This window comes from Micrasema longulum, unplaced genomic scaffold, assembly GCF_059751315.1.
Source record: "Micrasema longulum isolate JH-2025_06_02 unplaced genomic scaffold, ASM5975131v1 h1tg001332l, whole genome shotgun sequence".
Lineage (NCBI taxonomy): Eukaryota > Metazoa > Arthropoda > Insecta > Trichoptera > Brachycentridae > Micrasema > Micrasema longulum.
In genome coordinates, this window is record NW_028278518.1 from 15,393 (window position 1) to 30,590 (window position 15,198).

The window sequence follows — 15,198 nt, forward strand, 5'->3', positions numbered from 1 at the left end:
GTCTTGTAACGCTAATTTAAATTCATTATTTTGCTGTATCACATGATGGGCCTTACTCATAAACTTGGTATAAAGTTATGCCTTGGCATAGTGGTAGAATAAGAACGGGAATACCATCCTCATTCTGCTACAAAAATAGGAATGGTATTCCCATCCTTATTCTACCACTATGCCTATGCGTAACTTTATACCAGGTTTATGAGTAAGGCCCTTTATATGGTTGGCAATGATTAGCATTTAAATAAATATAGCATATTCATTTAGCAGTTGCTAATGCTATTAAAAGTTGTTTTCTCGATGCTGATGCTATTGTTATTTCTGTACTTTCTATACATAGACAGTGCGTCAAAGGTTGACATCGAATGACGTAGTTACAGTGCTGGATTACGCTAAATGACACCGTTTATGCTGGGAAACATTCGTTATACTGTAAGATAAAATCCATCTAATGAGGTAAATTTTTATTTTTTCAATACAGTGTTTTGAGTTTGTTCGAATATTTGCAGACAAGAATCAAATTTTACCACCTCGGAATTTTTAGATATTACACACTACAAAAGATTTTTTTTTCAATAAATCTTTGTGACGGGTGAAATCTTAGGGTGCGAAATCCGGTCCTAGTCTGCAAACATTTGGACGATCTCAAAATATTGTTGAAAAACTAATTTGATTAATTTGTTGTAAAACAATAAAGGAAATAACATTATAGACTAATTTATTGGTGTAAACCTCAGATCAATAATTCTCAAGAGAAGCCCTTAAACTCGATAGCATATAACAAAAACTTTCCAAATTTTTGGTAGGGTTTTAGTTTGGTTTTTAGTTCAACAACAAACGCGTAATGGACGGTTTTGGTTTGCACCTTGAAATTCTCAACCCAAGTACTTACGGTCCGTTGTATTGCTGTAATATGTTGCTAACTTCGTGGTCAATAATCATAAAATGTTTTTTTTTAAAAAAGAAAGGCGATTCTGTTGGGTTATTACTCCAACAATAAAAAATACATCAAATTAGTAAAATATGTATTTTTCATTATTATTTTACAAAAAATTAGTTGGAAACGTATGTATTTTCCTTCATTATTTCACATTAATAATTAAAAACATCGTCGCCGTAAACTGCACGAATATCGCGAGTGGCAGCTTTATTCCCTCGATTAAACGCCAACAGAGAAAAATGACGAAAATGCTCAACCTCGTCTACTTGACATTCCGTATTAAAGTCTTGTTATTAAAAAAAAAATACGTGTAAAGTAAAAGCAAATACAATGTCTTGTAGAACAGAAAATTTTCTTTCAAATGGCGTATAATCTTTACTATTTTTTTTTACTAATCGTGCTTATTTTTTAATTTAAAAAAACGAACAAAACTTTTGGCAACACATAATATTTTATAAAATATGTAATTTCTTATAATCTTTTTATCTTTTACTAATATTTATAATTGTATTAAACCGTATGGCAGATTCACGGTTGAGGTCAATGTTTGAACCCTGCCTTAACACAACTTAATTCCCATTTTATAATAGTGAGTTATTTACAACTCGTCGAAAATGTTTTGTTAATATCTGTTTTTAATTTTTGTATACAATTGTAAGATTCAATATGTCCATGTACTTGTAAATTTCCCAAACTGGACGGTTTGGGTAGGTAGGAAGAAATTGCCTTAAGGCAATATGCCCGCCCTTATATGTATATAAACTGTATATCGTCACTTAAGCGGCAACATGATGTATCTAATTTTTTCGCACTTATCAGGAAAGACAAAAAACTGAATACGTCATGTTGTCTAGAAAATTTTGATACGTCATGTTAAAATTAGTCGATTTGTGGCGCCTCTAGTGAGAGTTTGCCAAAACTGAGTATTCAGGTCGATTCAGAAGGCTACGAAGCTTTTTACATATTTATCTAAATTTGGTAAAAACATGAGATTGGTCATGTTGCCGCTTAAGCGACGATATGTAAATAAAGTTTTAAATAAAATAAAATGGCACCAAAATTTCAAATATTTAATTTTAAAATACGCAAATATTTACTTCATGTAAGAAAATATTCAGTAATTAATATTTGAAAATAACGAATATTTTCCAAAAATCATATTTGCAAAATGTGTATTTGAAGTACTAACTTTGTGATTCACCTAGTTGAAAATAATCACTTTTTGTTAATAATAATGAAATAAAGTAATGACATATTTATTTTATTAATTTAAACATTTTGTAAACATTAAGAGTTTACATGCATAAAGGCGGGCATATTGCCTTAAGGCAATTTTTCTCTACCTACCCAAACCGTTTAATTTGAGATAATCAGTGGTGTATGAACATTTTGTAGGTATTGTATAATATTTTCATTATAAAACAAAACATTGACACACAGATTTAATTTTTTACAGTTAAAAATTTACTGAATATCTACACAACATTATTGATTTATTTTGTTCATTAACGCCCAAAAGGCATTTACAAAAAAATAAATGAAATGCATGCTAACATACTACATAATAAACACAGAATATACAGAAAAAAATTGTGAAATTAGTTAAAAAGTTAGTAAAAAAAAACAATAATAACAAAGGTATGCAAGAAAAAACAGTAAGCATATAAACAGATAATGTTATGGTTTAAGACAGGTATTGATGTTCTTAAATCCAAAATTTTAGATTTAAGTCCCCTAACAATCTGGTAGTTAAGTAGAATTCTTTCAAGTTTTTAAGTTGATCTAATAATTTGTGGAGAGCCATTTATGTATTTGATGGTAAGGTTTTGTTCGCCATTCGTAGTTCTTTGAAGAAAGGTGGTAAAGAGGGAAGGAAGGAGGGACGAGAAAGGAAAAATTCAAGTATTTTGTAATAGAGACCTAAAGTTAGATGGGAAATATAGCTTTTTTTACAATTTTTAATCAATAAGGTATCTAATAAACTATATTTTTTTTTATTGTTCTTATTACCTAGTAGCATAAAAAATATTTTTCAATTCATATTTTTTTATTCTAGCGAAAACGGTTTATTGGATTGGCCAAGCACCTAATACGTCACAGTTTCGTTAAAATGTTAGCCTCTGTTTGCGACCGTTCAAGTTTATATAGAATATTGTCACGAATCTTAACGTCATAATTTTCAAAACCGAACATGTTGCGTTTTTGTAGAGACGTATTTTTTAACAGTTTTGCTTTTCTGTTTTTTTATTGAAAAAATTAATATACGAGTTCTTATGATTTATTCAAATATTAAATTTGAGGGCCATTTTCAACGAGTCGTAAATAACTCACCATTCGAAAATTGGAATCAAGTTGGGGTAGAATGGGATTCGAACCACGGACCTTTGATCCGCGAGTCCGAGACACTAGCCACAGGACCACAGCCCGATTCACATTTAAAAAATATGAATGAAAACGGTTTTCCACAATATCCGTATTGATTTTGAAAACACAATTAATTTTTCTAAATCTGTTTAACATATTATTATCAGTATCCGTAGTATGTTATATTTTGCTACCATAAAAAATATAAATACAAATAGCATTCATAAAATTTCAGTAACAGTCCTTTGATAAAAATATTTTTAAAAATAAAATATCCAATCCGATACCTATTAGGTAACTTTTTTTCTTTTTCTTATAATTTGTAGTCAGGACATAAACATTAGCAGATAATATCATTTAGGTACTTGTTATTTTGTTTGATTTATAATATTTATTTTTACTATATTTTTAATCCTGGACATAGGAGCAGTCATATTTTGAAACCTGTTGATGCATAAAATTTATGCTATTTATGTATTTAAAACTTCAAGTACAAAGAATAAGTACTTGGGCGGACTTATTGCTTAAAGCAATATCTTCCAAGGGCTGTAAAGAATATCATAAAGAAGTGAGAGATATTTAAAGTTTATGCGCTAATAAAAATGAAGCCACTTGAGTGATTTTACTCTAACTAAATACTTAGTTTTTTTAATAATTTGGAATATGTAAATCTACAAATAAACCTTTGCAAAAATTTCAAAATTTTTGATTCTTTGGTGGATTTTTTTTACAAATCCATATGAACTTTATTACGGCGAGACAATAATTTACGGTTTTCCAAACTTTATTAGGAATAATTTTCTCGGTACGTGGGTATTTCATATCTTATATTTGCAGAGGGATGTTTTAACCCCTATCTTCAACATCTATCTGCCCTCTATCAATCACAGCCTGTTTATTTACCTGAAAGCTCTATGGTTTACTCACCACACGAGTTGTTTATTGCTTCAGAACCTTATGCTATGTGTGTCTGTAAAGTAAACACTCCTTATACTAAATAATTCAATTGTCGCGTCAATCAAATCATGTCAAATTATTTTCCAACTCAAAACGTGTCATTGAAACAGGGGTAAGCAATATTTGAGCTGTTTCGATAAATGAATTCATGTTATTTTAAACTATGAAATAACGGTTTTATAAAAAATGATTGTTTAATACAAGCAAGAATGCAACAATTAAACGTAGTTCTAGTAAATAAGATATTGGCGTTATCAAATTTAGGAAGGTCAATTCCATGTTCTGCTTAAAACAGCCAGGCCGCTTTTATACAAAAAACTGTAATAATCACCTTTTGAAAAGGTCATGATGTCAGAAAGTCATTTAAATTAATGTCACGTCATACATCCAGAGGAGTTTGTATGAGGTTTCATTCAATATTAGATCTGGCTGTTTTCTGCAAAATGCATATTTTAAGTTATGTAGTCAGCCAAACTTAAAAAAATTATTAAAATTCCTTAAAAGCATAATTAATATATTTCGTAAGCTTTTATAAAAAAAATATTTAGTGATTCTTCACAATTACTCGTAAGTACCCTCATATAAAAAAATAATAGTATGAACAGTAAGTAATGACATAACACACATCAGAGTTTTACTAGGGCTGGCTGTTTTCTGCAAAATACGCGTCTTCGGTCGTGCGGTCAGCCAGACTTTAAAAATTATAAATCTTGTCATGTAAAAATTTTGGCGCAATAGATCTTTTTACCGAAAGAAAATACTGTTTTAAAAATTACATCAAAATTGCGATAGAGACGTCACAAGAGCAACATTTTTTCTTACTATTTTTTTATTGTTTTACTTATTAGTTTTCATTATTTTATAATTAATTGTGTATATGTACGCGTATGTATATGTGCATTAGTGAATGCATATACATATGTTCATGTGTATATATTTATATATATATTTAATTCAATTAATTTATTTACAATATAACTTATATTATGAACTAGTAAAATGAACTAGTTTATACTGACGCTGTTCTAGGTAATTATCAGGAACATACAAACCAATGATTATCATAATCTCAGAATAATCTATCATACCGCGCAACAATCGATAAAAATGTGTAGTCAAAAACACATTCCTTCTAGTCTCTAATCTGTTGTAGTCATGCATACCCTGGATAAACTTGGTCAGGTAGAGCCAAGGATAATAACTGCACTCTCTCATGTAGAGATATCTCAGAAACTTATTTTGATTTTTCTCTATCATAAGAGAGTACTTCAGTTCATGTGGCCCCCAAATCATCGAGCCACTCTCGAGTCTGCTTCGCACTAAGGAGTTGTAAAGAATTCTCAGTACGCGGGTATTTTCGAAAACCCCGGCAGTACGCAGAACAAATCTTAACATCTTCCTTGCATTACCACTGATTGTCTCTATGTGTTCATGAAATGTCAGGGTGCTCACAAATCTAACGCCCAGATCCTTAACATTCGATGTTCGTATTAGATTCTGGTCATTCATTTTGTGGCGAAAAAATAGAGTTTTTTAGGCCCTAGTGAAAGACGTGACCGAACACTTGGAAACATTAAACCTAAGTTTGTTTCCCTTCCTCATTCAGATATATTAGATATATTTTCTTGGAGAAAACAAAATCGTCAGAAGTTGTCACCTTTAAGAATGGTTTTTAGTCATCCGCAAACAATAGAAAACGCGAGTTCAAAATTACATTTTTAAAATTATTAATGAAAGTTGAGAACAACAATGGACCCAGGTTAGAGCCTTGCGGGAAACCTGAGAAAGTATGGAAACACTCTGACGCAAAAAGACGGTAGGAGACGTATTGGTTTCTATTTTGGAGGTAGCTCACCATTGAGTTTAACATGCCATCCGAGAAGCCGATCTCATAAAGCTTATTTTATAAGACATCACGGTGGACAGTATCAAATAGTCTATCTGATGTCTTGCATCCAGAGCTTTCGTGACTTAGTTCGTAAAAACCATCAGATTGGTTTCAACCGATCGATATATATATATATATATATATATATATATGCATGTTCATGTGTGTATATGTATGTATGTATGTGTATGTGTACATTTTTATTTCTTTTTTCAATGTTTTATATTTACCTACTATTTCTTCTTCTTCTCTTCCTTCACTATTTTCCCATCCCACTTCCTTTCCCCCCTAGCGAACTGTACGTTTTATTTTTTAATATTTGTTTTCCCATATAAAACCCATAATTGGTCTTGTTATTTGTTGTTATTCTTTATTTATTGTTTATTATTATGACTGTGTTGGTTTCAGAAATAAATAAATAAAATAAATACGTAATTAAATTATTGTTTGGATTACAAAAAAACGAATCCATGCATTATTAATCAAAGCGCTATTATCTCAGTTTCATTTTTCTTTGGCTAGCTTTCTGCATAACTGCGTTCAATTTTAGTTTACTTCACATCGTTTGCAATATATTTTTAAGTGTGTTTTGTTTACGCAGTCGCCCTCATAAAAAATAGGAAAGCACTTGTACTTGGAAAGGGACTTACACTTTCGTATTATAAATATTTCAAGAGCTCATATAATTCAAAATACTGACGTATTGAAAATAAAATGTTTATCGCTATGCCCAGAACTCTCCACTTGTACACTTTACTGGAGAGTGTAATTCAAACTTTCATTATATTGACTCTTTCGATTGTAATAAAACGACTTCAAAATGCGAGCTCTTAAATTGTAGTCTTTAATTCTTTGGTGATGTTTCACATCATTTATGTTTGTTTACGTACTCTACTTTATTTAAGAATAAATTATTCTCACAATGTCTGAATTTTGAAATTTTTAATGTTTAAAAATACTTATTTATGCGCTCTGATTTATCATTATAAAATTGATACTTATTCCAATAAACTTGAATAATTTATATATTGCCGTTTTCGTGAAAATCACTTCAAGGGCGCTACACAATAAATAAATATCCCAGCCCGTCTTGCAGCTACAGAGCGCATGAACGGTAAGAAATCTTGCCCCCGTTTACACATTTTTTTAATTGACCAAAAAGTTCGGTGTATTAATGAAATTTAAACAAAAATTTTGTCTTCAATGGTGTAAAAATGTATAATAATCTTCCCAATGAAATAAAAACGATTAAAAATAATATATCAATAAATAAATTTAAAGTAAATCTTAAGAAAAATTTTGAACACGTGTAAAAACTTCAAATCATTTTAATTAGTATGAATGTATTATTGTTAAGTGTTTTTTTTGTCATGTACTCGTATATTTAAAATTATATAAACTCTTATAAATAAACAACTACAACAGTATTAGTCACTTCCAAGCACTAGAGTTAGTCTCTTTTTTTTGAGAGTTACAATGATAACATTTACAAGATTCACCAGATCGTGACCCGACAAGTATCGGCACAGCAGCTGACGGTGCCACGATAGAAGAACTACTATGTAGATATAACAGTTGGGAGTGTAGTACCAAAACTGTTTAATTTAATACCAGCTGAAAATCGTGAAAAAAAATCCATATTTATTTTTAAAAATAGTCAAAAACTTATTAAAATCAGCAAGTGAAACTTAAGTGTCCACATAAATTTATTTCATTCTTCATTTATTTTTAAACTATGAACTTAGGTATTTTATAAAATACCTTAGTACATAGTTTGACCATAGTTGATAACTTTTACAAATGGAAACTAGATTACCAATGGTCGTGCAGCTACAAAGCGCAAAGATGAGTGGAATTCTAGCAACTCAAAATGATATAGATAAATTAAAAAACCAACTTAAACATACAGCGTAGTAGTAAATTTGTCAAGTGTTCATGCCAAGTAGTAAGCAATAAAAAAATTAAATAAATAAAGCACTGTTTCAACATTATGGTAAACAAAATAAAAATAGATGCCTGAAAAGTAGCTTTTGTAGATAGTAGGTAGATACTACCGCCATGTGGCCTACTAGCTGCTCGATAATTCCTGGAAGGGGATTCTGGAGGGATGACGCCTGTTGTTCAAACGACTTGGTGTCAATTTTGATCCATGTTGTTTCGTTTTATGAGACGCAACATTTCTGTTTAATTCGCTTTTTATATTAATATTAGACAATCGCAAGATATTATTGTATACATATACCCTTAGCCTCACTTTAACACACAAATACATACCCTCATACACACACACCTCCACCTACCCTCTCTCTCTTACTTTCTCTCCCACTCAAAAATTCTTATTCTATACCTACTTGTTTATGTTTAATGTATTTTTGTGGATATCTGTTACTGGTTTCATTTGCTGTTTTTTCATTTGTACATGTATATTTATTGTTAATTTCTTTTTATTCTCTTAATCTCCCAAATTAATTAAACAAAAATTCAATTTGCTTTTTTTTACCTTGTTTATTTTTTTAAAAACAATAAATCAGATTTTTTTGTTAATCTTATTTACCCCTTATGCAGTGATGGTGAACCTACAAACCCACCCTGGTTTTTTAAATGACCCATGCATCGATTTTTATAAACATATTTTCTACATCATGAGGACAGGCAATCAAGAATATAATGAAAATAAAGTACATAAATATCTGGTGTCGAATTTTTAAAAAGATACAACCAAGTGGACATTGACTTGCTGATTTCCTATCGTTTCACTGCACCTGTGTATGACGTACACGGTCTTGAAACATCTAGTTTTATCCTTTTGTCGCAAAGCGTGTATTACTCATAAAAGTTAGTCATAAACTTGACGCGCATACATATTTGTTGCATCGTAGAACGGTGAAATGTACCAGCTTGGGGATGTACCAGTACTGAACTAAATGGCAGCCTTGTCCTCCCTCCTCTTTTCCAAGTGACGCCACTAACTTAGTGACCCTTAAGCTAGTACAAAAAATCGTGAACAAAATTTGACCCACTTCTCAAAAAGGTTCGCCATCACTGAGGCCACCTGGGTCTAGGGGGTGAAATTCATTTTGGGGTTACATATTTTTTTTACTTTTGCTTAAATAAATAATAAAATAAAAAAAGTTATATATTCTTCCCCTAAAACTACGTCGAAAATATTACCATAATAATTTATCTCGTCGCTTTTGAACAATTCCAAAGTGCCATAAAATAGTTACAAAAGTCATCATGTCCATAAAACAGTTACAAAAGTCATCTTATGCGGAAAAATTGTGTTTTTCGTTAACGGTTTATTTCATTTATTGTAATAAGATTTTCACTTTTTTTTTATTTATTAAAATAACGGACTAATGTCCGTATTAACGGACATTCATTCATTTTTTTGTGAATATCTCAAAACAAGAAATGTTTATAAAATAAAATTGTATATTATTGCTTTTTTTTACTATGCAATATGCTCATAAACTTATAATTAGAAATCAAACACTGATTTGAGTCTACTGAATACTTTATTTTATTTTTACAAATATAAACATATAAAAATAAAACTTCGTGACAATTGTTTCGCCTTATTAGGGCATTTTCAAACGAATGTGAAGATTATTTGGATTGAATGTCCTTATATAGTTATATAATTCAAGGTACTTAAGTAGAAAATAAAAATAATCTTATGAACTATAGCATGTACATTAATCATAATTGAGGGAAAAACCGATGGTTAAGGGTGAGGATAATTTCTTCAATAATTATCTCATTAATTATTTTCGTTATTAATTCTTTTCGTTATTAATTATTTTCGTTGAAAATATATTTCGCTTCATTAATTATCTCACAATACATACTTGTAGTCAATAAATACTTGTAGTCAATAAATAATTACTTTGTTTTATTTTCCCCGAAATTCAAATATAAATACCTAAATTCCCCATTACCTATTAAACACTTATCCTCACCCTTAACCATCGGTTTTTCTCTCAATTATGATTAATGTACATGCTATAGTTCATAAGATTATTTTTATTTTCTACTTAAGTACCTTGAATTATATAACTATATAAGGACATTCAATCCAAATAATCTTCACATTCGTTTGAAAATGCCCTAATAAGGCGAAACAATTGTCACGAAGTTTTATTTTTATATGTTTATATTTGTAAAAATAAAATAAAGTATTCAGTAGACTCAAATCAGTGTTTGATTTCTAATTATAAGTTTAAATATGGAGTTCTACAAAATAAACACCAAATCAATCAACAATATGCTCATCATTATAGCCATTGTTAATTTTGTTCTCATATTTATTTTCTGCTTGCTTTTTCGCTTAGGTCATATTGGCAATAAACCTGTTAATACGGACATTCATTCATTTTTTTGTGAAAATCTCAAAACAAGAAATGTTGATAAAATAAAATTGTATATTACTGCTTTTTTTTACTATGTAATATACTCATCATTATAGCCATTGTTAACTTTGTTCTCACATTTATTTTCTGCTTGCTTTTTCGCTTAGGTCATATTAGCAATAAACCTGTTTAGAAAATTTTGGTTGAATTATAATATTTTGAGGCTCTTTTCACAATCGATGCACAAGCCCACATTTTAGAAAACCTTTTGTATCAATATTAATTTCTGTGTGTTTTTTCATACATTTTAGCTCGAGGATTTGGAATGAGGGTTGTTGGTGGAAAAGTAGGACCCGATGGAAGACTGTTTGCTTATATTGTCTGGACTGTACCAGGAGGACCAGCTGAGAAAGGAGGATTACAGCAAGGAGACAAGGTATTTCACTTATATTATTTACTTCAATCTTTTCTTTTTCACCACCATTTTACGAAAGATTTTACGATTTTTTCATATTATCATAATACCATACACAGAAAACATTATACAACCAGAAAATAAAGGCAATTTTTCACAAAGCGGTAAAAAATAAATAAAATTTAACCAGAGTAATATTTATATCATGACAAAATAATACGTTCAAAATTAAACAGAAAGTTAAAACATTTAAGAGAATGTAAACATATTTGAGTAAGTGATCGTGGATCCCCATTTTGTCGCTTTTTTTGCCAACGGGTGTGATAATACGATGACTTTTCTATTTTTAGTTAATAAATTTCCCTTAAATATCAAAATATTCAGTGTTTTCAATGAGTGCTCCATAAAAAAAATATATAACCATGCTTTTTAAACTTCTTTCTTGAATATTTTGTATTCCTGACTACACTTTTCATTTCCTTTTTAAGAAAAATATTATTCTGTAAGTATAATGACGTTGTGCTGATGATTTCAATTTTGGAATTAAGGTGTTATCAATGACAAAATTCCGTGATTGTTCTTTTTTTTATTTATTTGTTAATAAACTCAAGCAAACTAAGCCAGTTTAAAAAAATATATTTTATGTATAGTATTATCAGCGCTCTGATTTTTTAAAGTTTTGTAATTTAAAAACAGAAGTATTTGATAAAAGGACAAAATTAATGATGTACAAAGCTTTCATACTTCCACACTTTGTATATCGATTAATAATATGGTCGCAATTCGCAATGTAGTAAACAAACGCAAGAATCAGTCAAAAGAACAATGAATAAAGCACTTAAAGTAACATTTAATGTTAATAAATATACTAAAACAAAAGATTTATATAGAATAACAAAAATGCTCAATTCAGAATAATTAATTTACATAGAAAAGGTAAATATGATATTAAAGATGAAAAGGAATAAAAAGACAAATATTGAAATTAATATTATCTACAATAGACATACTCGTACATTAAAGAAATACAAGAGCGTCAAACAATTTTACTTGCAAACAACCTAGGACTAACAGAAAAATAAACAGTTTTGTGTATAACAGCCATAAAGTTCTACAATTCACTTTCTAATGACCTAAAAAATATACAAAACATATACGTACTTAAAAACACCTAAAAAAACAGTCCTTACAGCCCGTGTGACGAGTGATATGTGATGTTATTTTATCGACGTTTTATTCAAACTATTGTATCATTATATATTATATCCCCTCATACCAGCACTTTTGCTGATTAAGAATATTTCGTACAAATAAAATAGATTATCTATATGTAAATAATTCCTCTGTACGTGTGATGTCACCGTACTGCTTCTAAACGGCTTAACCGATTTACGTGCAGTTTTCAGAGAAATATAGATCTTTGCGATGTTCGTGTTCGTAGATATTAAAATCTTCAATCCAATATGTAAAAAAGAAGTAAGGAGCATAAATGTTTTTTTCGTCAATCTACTAGGGTTGCATTCGAGGAGAATGCATTTACAAAAAAATGGGAAGATGTTATTTTTTTGGATATAAAAAAAGTTTGTTTTTGTATGTTTAAAACAGCATTTGTTTTTTATGGATCTTAATCAGATCCTTTTCTTAAATTCCTTATAATTCCTACCCATCTATTACTTTGTACTGGATTTTTTGTAAAACTAAAATAATATTAAATTCAATACATTTCTTAATCGTTTTCCTACAGAAGTACACCCCTCTGTTGGTAAAAAGACCTGAGCTCGACGTTTGCAAAAAGAATGCCATATTTAAAAAATACATTTATTTTATGTTTTTTGTTTTTATTGCATGTTAACCTAGGTACCTACTTAAATTAAATATTTGAATATCAATAATTTTTAGTTTTGGAATTAAATCACAAACTAGTACCTAGATACCTACTTATCAATGAAAAGTTATTTTCCAAGATAATAGCAGGCAAGCCAAAGTTCGGGCGAGACAACGTCTGTCGGGTCCGATAGTGTTATATAATATATCAAGTTAAAAACGATGTATTTCATAATAAATAAATAAATCAACATATTTAAAAAATATATCTAATCTAACCGTCACCGCCAGTTCTCTTCATGGAGTTCTGTATATTGGTGAGTGGGCTTCCCGGAAACCGGAAATCTATCACATTTGTTGATTCGGAAAAACTTGTGACGTAGTTCAAAGTAATGAATTATTTTAAAATACATTTTTAGAAACTTCGCCATACGATTAAATGCTCGAATTTTTACCACGTGTAAGAAAAGAAAACATTGTTTATGTCTAATCTTAAGTACCACTGAAATTCCTCAATGCTCTCGATCGCAAATTTACATTTCGTGACGTAGAAACATTATTAGTAATATAGTCCTCTTGGATTTGAAGTAAATAGTTCTTTTTCAATAATGATTCAATATCTAAAACTCTGAATTTCATTTTACTATTGTTGGAACGATCCAGCTAGGATCCTATTCATGTCAAAATTCTCTTTGTAAAGCTGTCTCCTCATGGCCCGTATGTACATTACCGAAATATTCGTTTAACGTATTTATAATACAAATACCATACCATTTTTGATTCCTTTCAAGTATTTCGGTGTCCATCGCAAAGATTGACACAAAAAGAGATATTTTTAACTCAACAAAATATCCCTGCCTATTTTTTACTTTATAATAATATCTATGGTTTGGATCCATAAAAGCTTATGTCGTAAATCAGGAGAGTAATTATTTCGCCATTTTGTAGAGTAATAATTAATTGTTTAACGTTTTTGAAAACAATTATTAATTTAAACATAACAAAACGTTTTTGTGTTTATCAAATAGTTAAATAAACAAGTTTTTTAATGGACATCAACCCTCTACAAAATAGGGGCCAGAAAAATAAGAAATCTGACATTGGCTCTCCTGCATAATTTAAAATTGTTTATAAGATATCAAACATAATCTGGTCTAAGGTATGTGGAAAATATTGGCCATTCCGAATTTAATAAACTGCCCGATGAGCTTGAACACGAAAAGTCGAATAGCAAATCCAAAAGTGTCGCAATTAAAAAATATCACTTGAATCTTTTTGATAGTAAAAGTTATTAATGTTATTTATATAGATGGTGTAAAGTACTGTGTTTTACGTTTTTTTTATAATGTTTTCTTACTATTTCGGATGTTTTAACTATATGTGATATTATGTATTGTCACAAAAATATTTTCTTTTTATGTACGGTCTCAAAGGAGTTTTATTTAATAACTCCTGGGAGTAAAATATCTTTTTGTTATATGTTTTATTAATAAAAAACAGAAGAAAAAAAAAAATGTTGTTTTATTGACCTGTAAAACGCTGGAACGTAGTTGAAATATTATTGTTACATTGACTTGAATAAATTCTAGCTGTTTTTTTTGTGAAAATTAATAAGCATTTAAAATAAAGCTATTTAAGAAAAAATAGTAATAAATATGTCATTTAAAGTACTGTACATCGCTAGCGGCTACTTTCTCCCATCTTTCAAACAGTATACGTATACCACCTTGAGTGAATGAGTCATCTTTTGAGGTTATCCATGAATCGAGCCATTTTTTTGCGGAGTGCTGCTCAACCAGGCCATGAGTCATCGATCGGAACAAGTGGTAATCGAAAGGAGCGATGCCCGGCGAATACGGCGGGTGGGGTAGAACTTCCGATTTGAGCGTTTCCAAGTACATTTTGACCGGCCTTGCAACATGTGACCGAGCGCTGTCTTACTGCAAAATTACTTTGTCGTGCCTTTCCTTAAATTGCGGCCGTTTTCCTTTCAACAACCTATAAGTAAATAAATACATCAACAATGTTTTGAGTTTGTCTAAATTTTTGTAGACAAGAACTGGATTCAACTCCGTGGGGAGCTGTTAATATCAACATATTACATCAGAGATAAAGAACATTTTAGAGAAGGTAATATAGAAGTCTAGGCATCTACAGGGCTAATGATATGTCATTGGCTGGTTTAAGTAGCCACTTTATACACTGTGTAACATTCACCATTCTCCCCATTTCAAAAACATTTTCGAAATAAAGAAATAATCTTTCAAAATAAATTTCAGAATTCACACAATTTACACATAAAGTTTCTGGACTAGAGGCTTTTTATTTCCTTTGTCGTTCCTTGGACAATACGTTTATTAGACTATTTCTGACTTTTGTGCTCCAAAAAACTAGCCCAAGTGAAAAATGTATCGAAATGTATTCGGGATTCGTTCAATTCTTCAATCAAAGCCTATTTAAA

The 15,198-nt window shown here is 29.9% G+C and overlaps 1 protein-coding gene across 1 annotated transcript in view; it reads left to right on the forward strand.

Annotated features, from left to right (window-relative positions):
• The window catches only part of LOC148275850 (regulating synaptic membrane exocytosis protein 2-like), a 65,534-nt gene that overhangs the window by 11,949 nt on the left and 38,387 nt on the right, over positions 1 to 15,198 (forward strand). The window contains exon 2 of the mRNA XM_088235118.1: positions 10,810 to 10,934. Within this exon, the coding sequence (XP_088091244.1) occupies positions 10,810 to 10,934 (125 nt within the window). The remainder of the gene's footprint in view (positions 1 to 10,809; positions 10,935 to 15,198) is intronic.